The sequence below is a fragment of the Salmo trutta genome, chromosome 4, assembly GCF_901001165.1.
Source record: "Salmo trutta chromosome 4, fSalTru1.1, whole genome shotgun sequence".
Classification (NCBI taxonomy): Eukaryota; Metazoa; Chordata; class Actinopteri; order Salmoniformes; family Salmonidae; genus Salmo; species Salmo trutta.
In genome coordinates this window covers 36,803,075-36,824,587 of record NC_042960.1, presented here as the reverse complement: position 1 = coordinate 36,824,587, position 21,513 = coordinate 36,803,075, and the positions used below count along the sequence as shown (strand labels likewise).

The window sequence follows — 21,513 nt, the reverse complement described above, 5'->3', positions numbered from 1 at the left end:
GGGTGATGAGGGACATGGGGGAGGTAAGAGAGATAAACATATATAAGGAGGGGGTAGAGACAGAGAGAGAGACAGACGGAGAGAGAGAAAAGGAGTGGACAGAACCAGAAAGAGAGAGATTAGAGAGGAAGAGAGAGAGAGAGAATATAAAGAGACAGATAGAGCTCTTTGTCTCCAGTCTCAAAATATGTGCAGCATTCACCCCAGCCGCCCAGGCAAGGCGGGTGGACCCCCCAAGCTCTGGGTTCCCCTGGAGGTCGGGCCCCCCAGATAGCATATGAACCTGTCATAAGCCATAAAAAAATACATTCATTTGCTTTAAACTACAAAATGTATGGACCTTGCGGGAGGGGCCACGAAACTGCGCTACGCCACTGAGACAGGGACAGTAGCATATGGGGTTGAGTGTAACTGGGACAATCTCCCACACAGAGAAAAGAGGGAGAGCAGAGAGAGAGGAAACAGAGAAAAGAGGGAGAGCAGAGAGAGAGGAAACAGAGAAAAGAGAGAAGGGAGATAGTGAGGTCAAGCATGAATCAAATCAGTGTCTTCTGCTTCCCAAGAGGCAGTGCAGTTGTGTGTGGAATTTACACGTGCGTGTGTGAATGAATTGAGAGGATGCCACTGCACAACACACTGACTAGCTGACCATAATACAATCCCTCTATCTCGCTCAGTCTGTCACTCTTTCTCTCTCTCTGTCTCTCTGTATCTCTGTCTTTCGCTCTCTCTCTCTCTCACACGCACAGTCCTCCATTACCGGGAAGGATGAGCAGGGTTCGAGTCAGCCTACCACCACTCTACACCCCTAGTCTCTGTCACCAGGGTGATCAGGTGAATCCCCCCCCTTAAAAGATTTAGATGCACTATTGTAAAGTGGTTGTTCCACTGGATATCATAAGGTGAGTTCACCAATTTGTAAGTCGCTCTGGATAAGAGCGTCTGCTAAATGACTTAAATGTAAATGTAAATGTGAATCATTAACTAGAAATACACAAACACAATGACAGTCATGGTCACATCAAGCATTAATCTCCACAATGACTCCAAAAACAGCCCCAAAACTCAAACATGCCTATTTCTAAAGAGTGTTGTGGTCAAATGATTCTGTTTCCCCGTACAGACTAGGGTTCAGAGAAAGTCAGCATTGACCAGAGAGTCACCACTGGCTGACCACCATGCTAAAACAAACACGCTGAACCTACAGGAGAGCCAATCCTCCAATTCAGGCCCCATAACCAATACAGACAGCTCAATTAGCTAATGCTTAGGTCAGGTTGAGAATGATAGTCCAGCCTATAAGGCAGCAGTGATCATCATGGGTCAGCAAAACAGAGATATAACCTATTCACCAGCCAGGAACGCCAGATCACCACTAGAAGCAGCAACCACAGAGAATCACAGGAAGACGCTAGTACCGTAGGATGTGGCCCATACATGGAGCATCTATGAACGTTCCTCCAACCAGCATCCCTCTCTTTCCATCCTTTCACTCTTATCTCTCCATATCTTAACCTCTTTCTTTCTCCCATACCTAACCTCTACTACAGCCTAGCTCCTCTCTCGAACCCTAACACCTTTTTACCATCTATCGCGCCCTCCATCCCCCTCCTTCTGATTTGAATTATTGCTTCTCTCCATCCCTTCATTAATAATTGACTCTCTTCCTCCTGCTCCAATTAAATAATTAACTAAGCCTCCAGCCGTCTGTACCCCAGAGCAGTCTGTCTATGGCCCTCTATTTGTCTGTCTGTCTCTGTCACTCTGTGTGTGTGTGTGTGTGTGTGTGTGTGTGTGTGTGTGTGTGTGTGTGTGTGTGTGTGTGTGTGTGTGTGTGTGTGTGTGTGTGCGTGTCCATGTGCTTGTCTGTCACTCTGTCTGTTCCTCTGTCTATGTTAGTATCTCTCTGTCCCGGTCACTCTCTGTCCGTCCGTATGAAGGCCTACCCGTATGTGACTCTGTCTGTCCTGCTGTCTGTTTGTCTCTGTCTCACACTGTAAACCCCAAGGCATTAACTCAAATACTTCTAGTAAGTTGAACTCAAAGTTAATGAAAAAAATACATGTTTATGTGGTACTGAATCAACATGAAATGAGAAGTCACATCAACTACATTTTTTTAAGTTATGATAACAAATTAATGTTTCTTCCCAACATGCTCTACTGCAGGTTGATCTTTTGGGGAATTGTCATTCATATCTGTGTACATTGAGTGATTGACTGATTATTGCTACACAAAGATTAATAACATACATTTTTCTAAACTAACCCAATCATTTAGTTTGAGTTTTTGCACCCATTACTGAAATGGTTATTTCAGTTTAAATGGCTTAGGTAGTCTCCTTGCAGTCTTAGCTCTTGCAATCATTATGAATGCGGGTTGCAGTTAAATAAATATTCCTACTGTTGGCTATCTTAACTCTGTCTGGAATCCAAGAGCAATTACACTTCACACATCAAGCCAACATAATGTGACTTGCAGGTAAGGTTGCATTTCCCAAGTAAATTTCCAAAGTTCCCTAAAAATCCCAGTTGGAAGATTCATTGAAATCCTTCAACCAGGATTTTTATGAAAATCTTGGAGTTCTGTCAAAGTTACTGGAATTTGCAGGCCACTTGCAGGCCTGATGTGGCATGTAAACCTTGAGTTTCAGGCCTCAAAATAAGGCCATATTAGATAAGTATTGTCGTAAAGACTTTACCCACAATGATAACATTCACCTAGGAACTCACTTGGTGAAGGCCACAGGAATGAAAATAAACTAATTTAACAACCATGTCTCTGTCACAAATAAATACAGTCATGGCTGGTAACCCTACAATTCACTCGATAAGGCAAGGCACACTCAGAAATTATATTGGAGGCTTGGCATATTGGGGGTGTCACAGTGACTCATTGACTATCAGTTTGAGTAATGACTACAAAATCACTAAGTAACTGTATTAAGTGCAATGGGTTTCCTCAAACGTTTTGAGTTATGACAGCACATTGGGGTTTACAGTGCACTGTGTGTTGTTCCTTCCGTCACCTTCTCCTGTTTTTAAACATGCTACAATATAGTGTATGTAACACACTTGCACTTACACCCACACTCACACTCAATACACACACTCAGTCAGAGACATGGTCAAACACTCTACTGCCATGTTATCCTGTCTCTCAGTCTGTTGCACTGAGTGTTGTCCTGTTCTGGTACACTGGGTGCATACAGAACCACACACACCACCCCGTGACTTAACTGTTGAAAGCCATTTCCCAACTGAAACAGATACAGGATGCCTCCACCCCCTCCTCTCTATGTAAACTCCCTGTAATTGGTTGACACAGTTTCTCCAACGCTAAACCAAGTGTTGGGCTGCGTCACTTATGACACCCCTTTGACCAGACCCCTCTTTTTGAGTTAATATTCACACATAATAATATCAAAGGGATTCAATGACTTCCTGGATGAGAAAATAACGAGGCAGGAAACAGGAAGAATTTATCTCCAGGCTGTGCCATCTGTCTCATGGTTATGTCCCAAATGGCACCCGATTCCTTACATAGTGCACTACTTTTGACCAGAGCCCTATGGGCCCCATGTACAGAGTAGGGTGCCATTTGGGATACAGACAAAGCCTCTGAGACAAAGAGAACCATGGTCGTACTGGATTGATTCTATTAACCTGTCTGGGCTACGGGGCAGTATTTTCATGGCCGGATGAAAAACGTACCCAATTTAAACAGGTTACTACTCTGGCCCAGAAACTAGAATATGAATATTATTAGTAGATTGCGATAGAAAACACTCAGAAGTTTCTAAAACTGTTTGAATGGTGTCTGTGAGTATAACAAAACTCATATGGCAGGCAAAAACCTGAGAAAAAGTCAACCAGGAAGTGGAGGATCTGAGATTTGTGGTTCTTCCTTCTAGTCCCTTTCGAAACTACAGTATCCGTTGGGTTACGTTGCACTTCCTAAGGCTTCCATTGGCTGTCTAAAGCCTTCAGAAAGTGGTTTGAGCATTCTCCTGTCACTGGGCAGATAATAGGAGCTCAGTTTCTGAGTGGACTGCCTGGCAACAAAGGGATTGGATATGCGCGGTCACACGAGCACGTTGTTCCTTCTTTTTCTCCTTGAATGAATACGCTATTGTCCGGTTGGAATATTATCGCAATTTTACGTAAAAAATACCATAAAGATTGATTTTAAACAGCGTTTGACGTGCTTCTAAGTACGGTAATGGAACATTTAGACTTTTCGTCTCTGGTTCCGCGCTCGTGTGTTATGCCTTTGGATAAGTGATCTGTACGCACAAACAAAATGGAGGTATTTGGACAGAAATATGGATTATTTGGAACAAAAACAACATTTCTTGTGGAAGTAGCAGTCCTGGGAGTGCATTCTGATGAAGATCAGCAAAGGTAAGAAAATATTTCTAATACTAATTCTGAGTTTAGATTGCCCCAAACTTGGCGGGTGTCTTTATATCTCACCGTGATGGCTGAGCTATGTACTCAGAATATTGAAAAATGTGCTTTCTCCTTAAAGCTATTTTAAAATCTGACACAGCGGTTGCATCCATGGGGTAGTCTATCTATAATTCTTTAAATAATTGTTATATATTTTGTCAACGTTTATGATGAGTATTTTTGTAAATTGATGTGCACATTCACTGGACGTTTTGGTGGGAATACATTTTCTGAACATCATGCGCCAATGTAAAATGCTGTTTTTGGATATAAATATGAACTTTATCGAACAAAACATACATGTATTGTGTAACATAATGTCCTAGGAGTGTCATCTGATGAAGATCGTCAAAGGTTAGTGCTTCATTTAGCTGTGTTTTGGGTTTTATTGACACATGTCCTTGCTTGGAAAATGGCTGTGTGATTATTTTTGTCTATGTACTCTCCTAACATAATCTAATGTTTTGCTTTCGCTGTAAAGCCTTTTTGAAATCGGACAATGTGGTTTCATCAAGGAGAAGTGTATCTCTAAAATGGTGTAAAATAGTTGTATGTTTGAGAAAGTTGAATTATGACATTTTGTTGTTTTTGAATTTGCCGCCCTGATACTTCACTGGGTCTGTCCCGCAGGCGTCCCACCTAGCCCATAGAAGTTAACAATGGTGGTTTCAACCAAATAAAAAATGTGGACTTTGTCCTTTCAAACTAAAACCAAACCAATAAGGTGTCCTCCTGGTGTGTGTGTGTGTGTTCGTGTGTGTGTGTGTATATACAACCTAATGGCTAATCTCCGGATACAAAGAACCGACTAAATGATTCAGCAGGACAATCAAAAGGTTATTTAGCACAGGTGACGTTGTAAAACACACACACGTCTCTCTCGTTTTCCTTCCCTTCTCTCCCTCTCCCTCTCTCCCTCTCTCCCTCTGTGTTTTACCATGGCACCCTGTCAGAACACTAGCTTAAAAGGTCAGATCACAAGTCAGTTTCACAGGAGCCAATGAAAAGCAAATAAAATAAATAGCCAACAGACTAGAGACTACAACAGGACAGGTAGCACAATAAACTCTGAATTAACCATCCTGAACACACAGACTCACAGCTAGGTCTGCCTCTGTATGCTTCTGGCACTAGTATCAACAACACACACACACACACACACAATAGTGAGCCCCCGGGTGGGTCATCCTGTCTGTACACACAAAGGTCATTGATCAGAGGATGGATACAGGCTGACAAGATTAATATAATTTATCACACAGTGTTTCATTTGTATGTGGAGTGTGCGTGTGTGAATGAGTGTGTGGGGAAACACCCACTGTGTGTGTGACGAGGCAGATGGTTTCAGCTCCTTCCACCCCACTGCCCCCAACCCTCACGTCCTCCCCTAATACTCACCTAATCCTCCACCTCCCTCAGTGATCGTAATGAAAAACTCTTCCATATTGTTGCAGAGTGTATACTCCACCCACTCACTGCAAAACTTACCAACGGGCCATTAAAAACTGTAATATCTTATGTTACCAACGGGCCATTAAAAACTTTGTAACGGAGTCGTGGCTGAACGACGACATGGATAATATACAGTTGGCTGTTTCGGTAAAAAAATTTACGTGCATCGGCAAGACAGAACAGCTGCCTCCGGTAAGACAAGGGGTGGCGGTCTGTGTCTATTTGTCAATAACAGCTGGTGCATGAAATCTAATATTAGGAAATCTTGAGGTTTTGCTCGCCAAAGTTTCATTTATATTTTTTGTAGCTGTCTATTTACCACCACAAAACAATGCTGGCACTAAGCAAACAAGAAAATGCAAATCCAGAGGCGGCGCTCGTAGTGGCCGGTGACTTTAATGCAGGGGAAAATAAATCTGTTTTACCTCATTTCTACCAGCATGTTACTTGTGCAACCAGAGGGGGAAAAAACTCTAGACCACCTTTACTCCACCCACAGAGACACGTACAAAGCTCTCCCTCGCCCTTCATTTGGCAAATCTGACCATACTTCTGTCCTTACAAGCAAAAACAAAAGCAGGAAGTACCAGTGACTCGCTCAATACGGAAGTGGTCAGATGATGCAGATGCTAAGAATCCCAGCCGCGAGCTGCCCAGTGACACGAGCCTACCAGACGAGCTAAATTACTTATATGCGTGCTTCCAGGCAAGCAACACTGAAGCATGGATGAGAGCACCAGATGTTCCGGACGACAGTGTGATCATGCACTCTGTAGCCGATGTGAGTAAGACCTTCAAACAGGTCAACATTCACAAGGGCGCAGGGCCAGACGAATTACCAGGACCTGTACTCCGAGCATGCACTGACCAACTGGGAAGTGTCTTCATTGACATTTTCAACCTCTCCCTGAGATAGTCTGTAATACCTACATGTTTCAAGCAGACCACCATAGTCCCTGTGCCCAACAACACCAAGGTAACCTGCCTAAATACCTACTGACCCATAGCACTCACGTCTGTAGCCATGAAGTGCTTTGAAAGGCTGGTCATGGCTCACATCTACACCATCATCCCAGAAACCCTAGACTCACTCCAATTTGCATACCGCACCAACAGATCAATCGTTATTGCACTCGTTATTGCACTACACACTGCCCTTTCCCACCTGGACAAAAGGAACACCTACATGAGAATGCTGTTCATTGACTACAGCTCAGCGTTCAACACCATAGTGCCCTCAAAGCTCATCACTAAGCTAAAGACCCTGGAACTAAACAGCTCCCTGTGCAACTGGATCCTGGACTTCCTGACGAGATGCCCCCAGGTGGTAGGGGTAGGCAACAAAACATCTACCACTCTGATCTGCAACACGAGGGCCCCTCAGGAGTGCATGCTTAGTCCCTTCCTGTACTCCCAAATCACCCATGACTGCGTGGCAAAGCACGACTCCAACACCATCATTAAGTTTGCCAATGACACAACAGTCGTAGGCCTGATTACAGACAACGATGAGACAGTCTATAGGGAGGAGGTCAGTGACCTCGTGGACTACAGGAAAAGGAGGGACGAGCACACCCCCATTCTCATCGAGAGCGTCAAGAGCTTCAAGTTCCTTGGTGTCCACATCACCAACAAACTAAAGTGGTCCAAATACACCAAGACAGTCGTGAAGAGGGCAAATCTTTTCAGTCTCATGATGCAGATGCTAAGAACCAGGTTGTGTCACTGGAAGGCCCTAAACATTGCCAAAGACTCCAGCATCTGCATCATGAGAGACTGAAAAGATTTGGCATGGGTCCTCAGATCCTCAAAAACTTCTACAGATGCACCATCGGGAGCATCCTGGCTGGTTGCATCACCGCCTGGTATGGCAAACGCTCGGCCTCCGACCGCAAGGAGCTACAGAGGGTAGTACGTACGGCCCAGTACTTCACTGGGGCCAAGCTTCCTGCCATCCAGGACCTCTATACCAGGTGGTGTCACTGGAAGGCCCTAAACATTGCCAAAGACTCCAGCCACCCTAGTCATAGGCTGTTCTCTCTACTACCGCACGGCAAGCAGTACCGGAGCGCCAAGTTTAGATCCAAAAGGCTTCTTAACACCTCCTACCCCTAAGCCATAAGACTGCTGAACAGCTAATCAAATGGCTACCCGGACTATTTACAATGCCCCCCCTTTTTTACGCTGCTGCTACTTACTGTTTATTATCTATGCATAGTCACTTTACCCCTACCTACATGCTCATATTACTTCAATTACCTCAACCAACCTGTACCCCCTCACATTGACTCGGTACCGGTACCCTGACTCGTAATTGTTATTTTATTGTTGCTCTTCTATTTGTTTTACTTTAGTTTATTTAATAAATATTTTTCTTAAAACTGCATTGTTGGTTAAGGGCTTGTAAGTAAGCATTTCATGGTAAAGTCTACACCTGTTGTATTCAGCGCATGTGACAAATACAGTTTGATTACCCAACCCTCAGTCCTGGCCCGCAGCTAAAAACATTACGACTCAAAAATCACACAAACATAATATGAAGCTACTCCCAAAACATACCATGTTAGGTTACTCCCCAAAAATATCCCCACCCAGAGTTTTAGGTTGTTGTTTGAATCGCCAACCCTTGTGTAAGACGTGTGTGTGTGTGTGTGTGTGTGTGTGTGTGTGTGTACCGGTGAGGAGTGCTTGTCCCTCTCTCAGCTCCTTGTCCACGGCAACACTGTACTCCTCCTGGGTGAAGCCTCGTGTGCACGGCAATGACCCCTGCCTCCGTGGCAATGACCCCACGGCCCCTCCGCCCTGCACAGCAATCTAGAGAACAAGAACAGAAGGGTGTGGAAAAAAATATCAATATAGTCCTGGATTGGTTACACATACTTAAATATGTATGCACTCACTGCACTGTAAAATGCTTTGAAAAAAGTGTCTACAGAGTAACTTATATTAAAAGAGTTCATAACGATGTAATAACCACTAATAACTATCATAATAGGCAAGAGAAGTGACATAATAACCACCATCAAATGCAATATATTATAGGCTGCATAAAAGAGACATACTGTTCTAATGTATAATGTATAACATAACATCATATAGGTCTATAACTGTGTCAAATAACAGCAACAATAATTGCACATTAGGAGGGGCCTAGCCTAGCGGCACAGACAGACAGATAGACAACTAATATCTAGCGTATAGGCTACTTCTCTAAGCCCTCCGCTCTACCCCCCTCACAGAACGGCACAATGACATATGTTGTTGTTAAGAGTCCACTCAGGCTGGTGATTGGAGTAATGAGTGTAAGGGTAAGCAGGGTAAGCAGGTAGCATGATTAGACTGAGAAAGACCTCCTGTCGGCGTCCCAAATGGCACCCTATTAGTGCACTACCAATGGGCTCTGGTCAAAAGTGGTGCGCTACATAGGGAATAGGGTGCCATTTGGCATGCGGGCCCTATACAGCACTTCAGAAACGCACCCTCCCTCTTCTCCACCATCATGGTAATCACAGATCTGATATGGCTATACAACTGAAAGCTATGTCTTGGAACCCCTTGCTTGCTTTCACCTACCAGATTGTTTCAGATCAGTGATCCATTCAGGGAAGATATGGAGGAATAGGGTATTTCAGAAATATTGAAACATCAGTGTGAAGGCAGGGCACAATCATGGGAAAACGGAGCCGAGAACAAACCAGACCAGCTCACATCAGAGATCGGGGGGTGTGTGTGTCAAAAAGCTGTAACCCTTGACCTTTCCATGGCGTAACCTAACTCATTCATCTCATCCCTATTCTATTAATTTCTAATCAAAACCTCTAATCTGCCAACTCTCTGCAAATCACTCTCATCTGTCTCTATTTATTAGTATCTCTGTTGCTTATCTTAGCCTAATTTCTAACATAAAACATCTCCAAACATGTTTCAAACACTCTGATACTCTTCTAAATGAATACATTAATGCAATGAAGATGCAAAACCAAATGGGTTGGGTAGTAGGGCTGACCCCATTTAGTCGACAGGTCCATTGTTTGGTCGATAGGCTGTTGGTAGACTGAGATTTCTTTAGGATGTTAAAGGTTCTAGATAGAACCCTTGTCTTCCAAAAAGATTCTTCTGATTAAAACAGTTTTTGGTAGAACCCTATCCCTCTGCAAAGAACCCCTTTGGAACCCTTTTTTCTAAGAGTGTATAAAGAACAATCTCAAAATCAAAATCCTGTTTTTAATAAAATGTGATGATATTTGGATGAAACCAGATCAAAGTATGATGACCAAAGTACGAAAAATGACTGTTCCTTATACATTTATTTTTTTATTTACTTTATATTTATACATGGTGGGTCACAATTGAGAACAGAGCCTCATTTGCAAGAGAGCCCGGTGAACATGAACATACAATAAATAATATCAATACAATAAATACAACAAGATTATTCAAAACAAACACAACTCTCACATATCACCTTCCAAACTCAATCTAAACTGTCCAATGAAGGCCAGCGAGTCTAATTTCAAGGTTGCCTGAAGACTATTCCATGAGCTGGGGGCATAAAAACTAAAAGCATTTGTCCCCGTGGGACCTCCAGAATCAGCCAGTGTAGAGAGTGGGTATTACAAGTGTTGGATCTCCAGTGCTGGATCTCCAGTTAATATGTGAGCAATATTGGGCCCTTCTGGTAGTCAGAGACTCCCAGCCAACAGAACTATACAAAATGCAATGATGTCCACAAAAATGGTACCCAGTGATAAAACACAGTGCTGAATAATAGACTGAATCTAAAGGTTTTAAAGCAGAGGCTGCCGCATGCATATAGATTATATCCCCATAATCAAGTACTGGGAGAAGCGTTGCTTGAACAATCCAAAGTGAGGCAGGATGTATTTAAATAAAATAAAAAAATCTTAAATCTCAACTTTTTTTCAATATAGCACATAATCTAAGAAAATATTTTCTAGGTCTAAACAATATAGCGCATAATCTAAGAAAATATTTTCATTTTCTTAGATTGTGCTATATTGTTTAGACCATGAAAATATTTTCATGGTCTAAACAATATAGCACCTAATCTAAGACAAGTGTAGCTGCTGAAACAGTGCTATGTCCAGGTCTAAAACCGGACTGGTGCTCATTAAGAATAGAATGAGAAGTTAAAGTTCTCAGCTGAGAGTTGGCCAGGGACTAAAACTTTGGCGTAGCAAAATAGCTTGGAAATTGGACAGTAGTTATCCAATTCAGAAGGATCTCTGCCTTTGTGTACGGGGAGGACTTCCAGATCTTAGGGATAACCCCAGAACAAAAACATAACATAGGTTAATGATTCTGCAATAAGTGGGTCAGAAAGCTATAGCAAAAGGGATCAAGTGAGTCACCTTCAGCTGATTTTTTTTTTTTTACATAAATCTTCAACAAGGCACTTAGTACATCAAAGACATCCAATGGTTGAAATGAAAATGAGGAATGTGTATCTGGGAATGTATCTTTCTCTGCAACTTGGCTCAAGGTGCATAAAAGACTCCCTCTGCTGGAATCAGAGTTTTAAAAAGCAATTTTATCAAATGGGTGGCCCGCAAATCAAATCAAATGTTATTGGTCACATACACATGTTTAGGAGATGTTATTGTGGGTGTAGCGAAATGCTTGTATTTCTAGCTCCAACAGTACAGTAATATCTAACAAGTAATACTTAACAATTTCACAACGATACACACAATACACACAAATCTAAAGTAGAGAAATGGAATTAAGAATATATAAATATTTGGACAAGCAATGTCAGAGCGGCATAGACTAAAATACAGTAGAATAGAATACAGTATATACATATGAGATGAGTAATGCAAAATATGTAAACATTATTAATGTCAATGGTGTGCGTACTGGTAGCGGAGTCAGGTGCAGGAGAGCAGAGAGTTGTGAACAGGCGCACACTTTATTTAGGCAGGAGAAACCAACAGACGGACGCCACTGCGTCAAAACCTCCAGCCAATTGGCAAAAGTGCAAAACACGCAAACAGTCACAATAATTATGTTCAAGCAAATAAACATACCTCGTGACAAAACACGGAATATACGAACACCAGTCTGGCGCGTCAAAACTGACACGTAACACAAAACAATTTCACACAAAGACATGAGGGTGGAACAGAGGAATAAATGCATGCAGTGTGATTGGGGAATGAAAACCAGGTGTGCAGGGAACAAGACAAAACAAATGGATAAATGAAAAATGGCGCGGCGATGGCTAGAAAGCCAGTGACGTCGACCGACGAACGCCGCCTGATCAAGGAGAGGAGCCGACTTCGGCGGAAGTCATCACAGTACCCCACGGTGTCGGCGTGCCGCAGCAGTAGTTCAGGGTCCAACACATCCGCCACTGGAACCCAGCACCTCTCCTCCGGACCGTACCCCTCCCACTCCACAAGGTACCACCCGACACCTCGAATCCAGGATGGAACGGACGGAGTATGCCGGGGCCCCCTTGATATCCAGAGGGGGCGGAGGAACCTCCCGCACCTCAGACTCCTGGAGTGGGCCAACCACCACCGGCCTGAGGAGAGACATGAGGTACGGGCCCAGCTTCCGCCTGGGCAGGTGAATACCGGGGCCTCACTGCGGTGACGGTCAGCGCTGGTCTTTTGGCGCAGTGCAGCATGCTGGAGGTGACCATGGGTGGCTTCCCATGTCTCCTCCACGCACCTGAACCAATCGTTCACCGCAGGAGCCTTAATCTGACTCTGATGCCACGGTGCCAGAACCGGCTGGTACCCCAATACACACTGAAAGGGGGAGAGGACGGTCCGGGCAATAGGACCACAGAAACCTGCCCACATCCTGGTTACTATTTCCATCTGCCCATTACTCTCGGGGTGGAAGCCTGAGGTGAGGCTGATCGAGACCCCCAGACGTTTCATGAATGCCCTCCAGACTCTCGAAGTGAACTGAGGACCTCGATCAGACACTATATCCTCAGGCACCCCGTAGTGCCGGAAGACGTGTGTAAACAGGGCCTCCGCAGTTTGTAGGGCCGTAGGGAGACCGAGCAGAGGGAGGAGACGACAGGACTTAAAGAAACGATCCACAACGACAAGGATCATGGTGTTTCCCTGTGAGGGAGGAAGATCTGTCAGAAAATCCACCGACAGGTGTGACCAAGGCCATTGTGGAACGGGTAAGGGATGTAGCTTACCTCTGGGCAGGTGTCTAGGAGCCTTACACTGGGAGCACACTGAGCAGGAGGAAACATAAACCCTCATGTTCCGAGCCAAGGTGGGCCACCAGTACTTCTCAGTCAGACAGTGCACCGTCCGACCGATCCCCGGATGACCAGAGGAGGGTGATGTGTGGGCCCAATAGATCAACTGGTCACAGAAAACAGACGGAACGTACTGGCGCCCAACACGACACTGGAGGGGAGCGGGCTCTGTACGCAACGCCTGCTCAATGTCCCACACGACCGTCACTACCAGGCAGGAGGCCGGGAGAATGGGAGTCTGATCCATGGGCCGGTCCTCTGTGTCATACAGCCGGGACAGTGCGTCTGCCTTCATATTCTGGGAACCTGGTCTGTAGGACAGGGTAAACACAAAACGGGTAAAGAACATTGCCCACCTTGCCTGACGAGGATTCAGTCTCCTCGCTGCCCGGATGTACTCCAGGTTGCGGTGGTCAGTCCAGATTAGGAAAGGGTGTTTAGCCCCCTCAAGCCAATGTCTCCACGCCTTCAAAGCCTTAACCACAGCCAATAGCTCCCGGTCCCCCACATCATAGTTCCGCTCCCCCAAGCTGAGCTTCTTCGAGAAGAAAGCACAGGGGCGGAGCTTCGGTGAAGTGCCCGAGCGCTGAGAGAGCACGGCTCCTATCCCAGCCTCGGACGCGTCCACCTCCACTATGAACGCCAAAGAGGGATCCAGATGGGCCAGCACGGGAGCCAAGGTAAACAGAGCTCTTAGGTGCCCAAAAGCCCTGTCCGCCTCAACCAACCACTGCAGGCGTACAGGACCCCCCTACAGCAGTGAGGTAATGAGAGCAGCCACCTGGCCAAAACCCTGGATTAATCTCCGGTAGTAATTGGCAAACCCTACAAATCGCTGCCCCTCCTTTACCATGCTGGGAGTCGGCCAATTACGCAGGGCTGCAATGCGGTCACTCTCCATCTCCACCCCTGATGTGGAAATGCGATACCCTAGGAAGAAGACGGCCTGCTGAAAGAACAGGCATTTCTCAGCCTTGATGTACAGGTCATGCTCCAACAGTCGTCCAAGTACCTTGCGCACCAAGGACACATGCTCAGCGCGTGTAGCGGAGTATATCAGAATATCATCGATATACACCACTACACCCTGCCCGTGCAGGTCCCTGAAAATCTCATCTACAAAGGATTGGAAGACTGATAGAGCATTCATCAACCCGTACGGCATGACGAGGTACTAATAATGCCCTGAGGTGGTACTAAACGCCGTCTTCCAGTTGTCTCCCTCCCGGATACGCACCAGGTTGTACGCACTCCTGAGATCCAGTTTAGTGAAGAAGCGCACCCCGTGCATTGACTCAATCTCCGTGGCGATACGAGGTAGCGGGTAACTGTACCTCACTGTGATTTGATTGAGACCTCAATAGTCAATGCACGGGCGCAGACCTCCATCCTTCTTCTTCACAAAAAAAGAAACTCGAGGAGGCGGGTGAAGTGGAGGACCGAATGTACCCCTGACGCAGGGATTCGGAGACATATGTCTCCATAGCCGCCGTCTCCGCTTGCGACAGGGGATACACGTGACTCCTGGGAAGTGCAGCTTCTACCAGGAGATTTATCGCACAATCCCCCCGTCGATGGGGTGGTAGTTGAGAGCCAAATCGGCATATTCTGGGGGGATGCGCACGGTGGAGACCTGGTCTGGACTTTCCACCGTGGTAGCACCAACAGAAACCACTACACACCTCCCCGAGCACTCTCCCGACCACCCCGTGAGAGCCCTCTGTTGCCAGGAAATGGTCGGGTTATGACGAGCCAACCAGGGAAAGCCTAGTACCACGGGAAAAGCAGGAGAGTCAATGAGGCGAAGACTGATTCTCTCCTCGTGACCCCCCTGCGTCTCCATAGCCAGGGAGATGGTGACTTCCCTGATTAGCATGGACCCTAATGGTCGACTATCCAGAGCGTATACCCGGAAAGGTCTAACCACAGGAATAATGGGGATCCCTAAACTAAGGGTGAACGCTCTGTCGATAAAATTCCCAGCTGCGCCTGAATCGACGAGCGCCTTATGCTGGGAATGCTCAGGAAAATAAACAGGTACAAACAGGTGGACAACAGAGGACTCTGGATGAGAGTGGTGCAGACTCTCCAGACTCTCCAGAGTGCCCTGCCTGCTGCCTCGACTCCCAGAGGGACCAACCCAGCACCGACCGGCAGTGTGCCCTCTGCGGCCACAGATGGTGCACGTGAAGGCCCCTCCTCCAGCCTTCCTATGTGCAGCCCCTCCTAGCTCCATGGGCACCGGAGCGGGGGTGCTGGAAGACGGAACCGACAGAGCCCCCTCTGGACATCCACGGGTGACCAGCAGGTTATCCAACCGGATGGACAGATCCACCAGTTGGTCAAAAGTGATGGTGGCATCCCTGCAGGCCAACTCCCGTCGGACGTCCTCGCGCAGGCTGCATCGGTAGTGGTCGATGAGGGCCCTGTCGTTCCATCCGGCGGCCAAGGTCTGGAATTCCAGGGCGAACTTCTGTGCGCTCCTCGTCCCCTGCCTCAAATGGAAGAGCCGCTCCCCCACCGCTCCCTCACTGTCTCTCCCAACGGTCCATGGTCTGGACAACGCGATCCATCATGGCACCGAGATGATGCAGCATTGCCGAGTGTTCCTGGACGCGTTCCTCGACCCCTCTGACCCGGGTACCTGCTCCTGCTGACTCCATAGTAGGTGTGAAATTCTGTCAATGGTGTGCGTACTGGTAGCGGAGTCAGGTTGAACAACTGGATTTGGATCGAGCTTCCCAACACCAAAGAAGCCCCACTAGCCACAGGCCACTTCCCTCCATTTGGCCTACGGTGGGTGACATGCTTCCATGCTTGGGCAGCAGGATTGGAGACAGTATAATCCACTAAATCCACCAGAAGTAACGGTCCTGCTCCATTTCCCAGGGGAGTGGAAGAGTTCTTCGGGAAGGGGTCCCTGGAAAGCATTGGCTATTAAGTCAAGGAGTGTTGACATGGTGGTGATACTCTCAACACAACGGAATGGTGTCCAGCCTGTGGTTTAGAGAAGGAGAAAGTAGGCGGGGGTACTTTCCCAAGTAGATTAGGCAAGTTTTGAATCTGTTTGCTAAGAGTAGCCACTTCTTCCCTATAGTCCTCTGCGAGTAAACACTTGTTGCATCAGAATTCAGCAGCACATGAAATGCTTGCTTTTTACCCTGAATGGGGATGTCTCCGTGGCCCAGAGATAGCAATTTCAGGCAAAGCAATAATCTATAATAATCAAAAGAAACAATAACTGATGTATTTTTCTGGACCTATACAGGCCGTTGGTAAATACAGCCAATACATAAAAAAAAATAAAAAAACGGATAGACTGTTGCCTGTTAAACATAACTTTCTGTGACAAAAAATTCACTCTCAAACAAATATTTGCACTCGCTCTCCTTCCAGTCAAAAGGTGTGTGTGAGATGAGTGTAAAAGTGTGCTTAACCTAAAGTTTGATCATGAAGTTACTGGTCCCCTCCCCATGTCAAACACTTCGATTCAGGAGGCGGATTATTAATTAAGGGGATAGGGTGACGTCACCATAACTCTCTCGTTTTAATACACCAATGGTAGCGTGACATTCTCTTACTTAATTTAAATAAGTACCGCCTTCTAACTAACATCGGAAAAGGCATGTATGCAGAGGGGCGTGGTTTATGTAGATGGATAGCTACTCTACTGGTGCCAGAATTTGACTGTAAGGCGTCAGCAGGTATAATTCAAAGTTTACAATATTAATCTATGGCAAAGACACGTTTATGTTTCTCCTTTCATGTGTATCTGGTGTTAGCTAGTTACTGGCTAGCTAGGACTTCAGCCAGCATGGAACAAAAGTGTGGGGGGAGATTCAAAACTCTGACGCAGTTGTCATGTTAACACATCCGTCAGTGCCACATCACAAAAGACACAACAAACGGGAGATGTGTAAAAAAAAATCGAAATAAATGTGTAGCACAAAGTTTTCTTGAGATCATTCTACTGCAACACTGCTCACTGCATCCAGGATTCTTGACATAGGCCTTTCAAAGAGCAGTCAGTCAAAGTGAATAAATGAATATAAGCTTCCCGCCCACTCAGCCTGTCTTTTAATTTTCTTATATTTTGAGCATTTCTATCCCCCAAAAATATTATGGGTGATATTTTAGTCACTCAAAAGAATATTTTACATGGGAATCAGATTGACTGTTCAGGACCTTTACAATTCAATGAGTGTTATGATGGTGTTAATTGACAAGTTGAATCAGGTGTGATAGCACTGGAACCACTGGGGGTTGCTGAGAAGAGAATTGACCACTGACTTTGTCAATTGACACAAGGCCATAGGTGAGTCTTTCACAAAACAATGCTACTGGCCATAGTCATCTATAACATGTTGTACTGGCATAACACATAACAGATTAGATAAACTGGAATGGCACTCTCACTCACCACTGCACAAAAAGAGCCGTACGCTACGCCCCAAAAAATGTAAATCAGCCGTCACCTTTTGTGAACTGCAAAGAGTTCTTTGAGTAATTATGGTTCCACATAGAACCATCACCATTCCCAAAGAACTCTTGATGAACCCTCTTTTCTTAGTGTCTGGGTTAGGGCTGAATCAAATTAGGTTATAGTGTAGCAGCCAACAGACTATAAAACAATTCACCCGTGTGCGCCTGTGTATTGTTGCATTAACATATCTAAAGACCATTCCTCTAAGCCAATTTGTGGAGCGGAAAAGCGGATACTTCAATGTCTATAAATGGTTACAGTTGTTACACTGTTACCTCCATCCATATCTCTAAATACACATCCGATTTGGTGCACGGCGCATATTCAGCCTTGTGACCTGTCTACAGTACCCAATTATAATGGTATCGTCTCAAATAGCCATAACGGCATCGCATAGGCTAGAAACGTCTACCTTTCTACACCCGTCCCACAACCCTGCATAGCCTAGGTTACAGATCAAGCCTACAGTTAACGGCCACTATGAATCATGGGTGAATACAGAGCAGAGCATAAACTAAACGGTCCTTACGAGGTGATGTGGAATATTTCCATTAACAACAACAATTCCCTTAATCGAGTAAGCTATTGCCCGTCAAATGTGTAGCTTGATTAGGCAAATCAATAGGCAATTCAGTAAAGAAATAACATAGGAGAGCTGCAGTTTAAACAAAGTGTAGGCTACTGTAGCGACTATCACTGCAAGATTGTGTGCTAGACCGAAATTCAGATATTCATGTTGAAAAACCAATTATTTTTAAGAAAATGGAATGCCCAATTAGCCTACATTTGAGCAAGATCCTAATGCATACACCCTTAGAAAAAAGGGTTGGAAAAGGGTTCTTTGCGGAGGGATAGGGTTCTACCTAGAACCTTTAACATCCTAAGAACCCTTTTTGGAAGAAAGGGTTCTTTGACGATTCTTTGGAAGGCAAGAAGGATTCTACATGGAACCATATATAATATTTCATAGCATGCTCTATTGCTGGGAGATTTTCAGAATTGTTCAGTTTACTGGAATATCTGTGTTTTTTTCTGTACATTGATTAGTTAATACATTTTATGCTACACAAAGATAAATAACATACAGTTTTCTAAACAATCTGTTGGATTTATTGCACCCATTACTGAAAGGGTTGTTACAGTTTACATGATTGAGGTAGTCTCAATATTGTACCTTCCCTACCCCGGCAGTCATTCTGAATGCAGGTTGTGGATGATTAACAATTCCACTTGTTGGATACCTTAACTCTGGCTGGGTTCAAGATAGCTCCCTTCATAGACGCTTCTAGGAAGAACCTTTAGATGATACAATGGTTATTGGAAGAACCCTACATAGAGGGTTCGAGGCAGAACCATATACAGGGGGTTCTTTGAAGATCCCTACAAAAGGGGTTCTACCCAGCACCAAAAAAAAGGGACAAACCGAAAAACCCTGTTCGGTTCTACTTAGAACCTTTTATTCTAAGAGTGTAGTTTAAAATCAATATAAACCAACAGCCTAATATGTAGGCAATGTAGAAGGAAATAAATGCAGTCATATCCAGCAGACTTACGCCGAGTTGGTTGGCTCATTGGTTGGTTGTCACAGCGTTAATTACTCCCAATCTAAATGGCACTGTGTAATATTTGTAAGGTTCAAATGTGTGAATTCTTTGAAATAACTCATCGACCCGGTCAATTTATGTCAACATGACAAAACATTGAGTTGAGGAGAATGTGTTTTTCATAGGTGAAAGTAAAAAGGAAATTATTGGTATTTTATTTGTAAATGTTTGAATTATGGGAGAATCCTTGAATAATTATGTACACACACAAATGTACAAAAAAGGTCATGTTATTCTCACAGAGTAAATGCTTCATTTTGTTAGGAATATCGTTCCATCAAACAAAGGCTCAGCTATTTCTAAGACTGTATGCAATATTGCTTAATTTCATGTTACAAAAGGAATAAGCTACGAGCAAATATTATGACAACCAACCCCATACTGTGTGTGTGTGTGTGTGTGTGTGTGTGTGTCATCCAACCCTGCAATAGGGCTGGTAACTGGTTGTCACAAGTGGACTGAGTGTTTGGTGGCTTATAAATCTTCGTTGGAATATAAAAAGGGTCCCCATTTCAACCCAAGACCTTGGTCTTTCTCTTAATATTGAAAATAATATTGTAAAGAATACTGGTGCTGAGAAATACAAATGAGAGTAATAATTGTGACAACCAACCCCGGTCTCCCCTAGTGAGTTGACCATCATCATAGAGCAAAAACCAACCCGTCACTCCGAGCCCTGTCCCGTAGCCAACCAACCAACCCCACCACTACACCAAACCGAAGCAACGGTTTCGTAGCCTACCTGCACAGCTGCCAGTAACATCAGCAGCGCGACTAAGGTTTGAAACATGATTAAAATCCCTCCTTCGAATGTGTTGGGAAAAGCCCCAATCTCTCTTCGCGGTTCAATGCGAGAATGTTCACTAGTAAACGAGCAGCGGCGGCATGTAGCAGCCTCGTCTCTCTCCTCGCCGTCCCAGTTCTGTGCTGCTGAGCGGAGTGCACTCTTTCTGGTACTGAGGCTGAATGACTTAACTGGCTACCAGTCGGACCGACCAACAACACGGGCCTCAGTGTCCCTACCTACCGGATAACATCAGATATGGCAGGAATCACACAAAGATCCTTTTCTCTCCCTCTTTGCCCTCTCCCTCTCCTCTTCTCTCCCGGCGGAGAATGACAGACCACGCCCCTCCTGTACAACCAAATTAGTCCTACCCTACACAACTCTCGGAGGGGTAAACGTGGTTGGAGAAGGGAGTTGGGTATAGGAATTGTCTTTTGATGTGAAATAATGACAGCCTATGATTGAGCAGTAAAAAAATGAGGCCAATGAATGACCATGTGAAGTGGCGCTCTTGGTGGTGGTTTCAACTAGGTCATGTCAGAATTAGTCTCATGTCAGAATTAGACATTCATCCATGTTTCTCAAACGTCCAATTTTAAAGTTGTTCCAAACATCACATGTAGAAGTGTTTAAGGTTAAGTTTAGGCATTAACTCCGAAATCTTAAGGTTAGGCATTAACTCTTAATGGTTAAAGTAAGGGTTAAAGTAAAGGGTTAGTCTAGCAATACTGAAACCTACTTAAAGGTAACAGCACTCACTGTTGCACCTAGTGGCAGCTTTCCACATTATCTCCCGATGTCCTCAGACATGGATGGACATCTAATACTGACTTGTATCACGGGTGACCTGGCTCTTCAGTGAGGAGGCAAGACAAGATGTTTGCAACGGACATGCAAAGTGAGGGATTTTATTAGTTAGAAGGAAAGGCGCCTAACCCAACTTACTAAACAGTAAATCAACTCTGGTAACGCCATAGAGAACTCTTCTTTATATCTGTCCCACTATGGTATTTTATCTGAGCGCACAGGCAGCACCATTGAGGCCATTTGCATTTTTAACTAGACAAGTCAGTTAAGAACAAATTCTTATTTACAATGACAGTCTACCGAGGAACAGTGGGTTAACTGCCTTGTTCAGGGGCAGAATGACAGATTTTTACCTTGTCAGCTCAGGGATTCGATCCAGCAACCTTTCGGTTACTGGTTCAACACTAACCACTAGGCTACCTGTCGCCCCCCATTTAGGCCTTTTTCGGTCACACTTTATTTGGATAGTCCGGATTTTCCATCTGTAGATGCTCATACTATTAACAAACTATCTGTTGATAAGCAACTGCTTGCTAAGGTTATGGTTAGGTTTAGAATAAGGGTTAGGGTAAGGGTTAACGCTAGTCTTAGGATAAGGGTAAGATTAGGTTTAGAGTTAGGGATAGTAGATAGTTAGTTGACATGTTACTGGTAGAGCATCTACAGATGGGCGA

The 21,513-nt window shown here is 44.8% G+C and overlaps 1 protein-coding gene across 1 annotated transcript in view; it reads right to left on the bottom strand.

Annotated features, from left to right (window-relative positions):
- Positions 1-20,346, bottom strand: part of LOC115192305 (cadherin-2) — a 95,148-nt gene extending 74,802 nt beyond the window's left edge. Inside the window, exons 1-2 of the mRNA XM_029750643.1 lie at positions 19,988-20,346; positions 8,579-8,717 (exon numbers count right to left, since the gene is read on the bottom strand). Of these exons, the coding sequence (XP_029606503.1) occupies positions 8,579-8,717; positions 19,988-20,035 (187 nt within the window). The 5' untranslated portion in view covers positions 20,036-20,346. The remainder of the gene's footprint in view (positions 1-8,578; positions 8,718-19,987) is intronic.
- Positions 20,347-21,513: the final 1,167 nt, after the last annotated feature.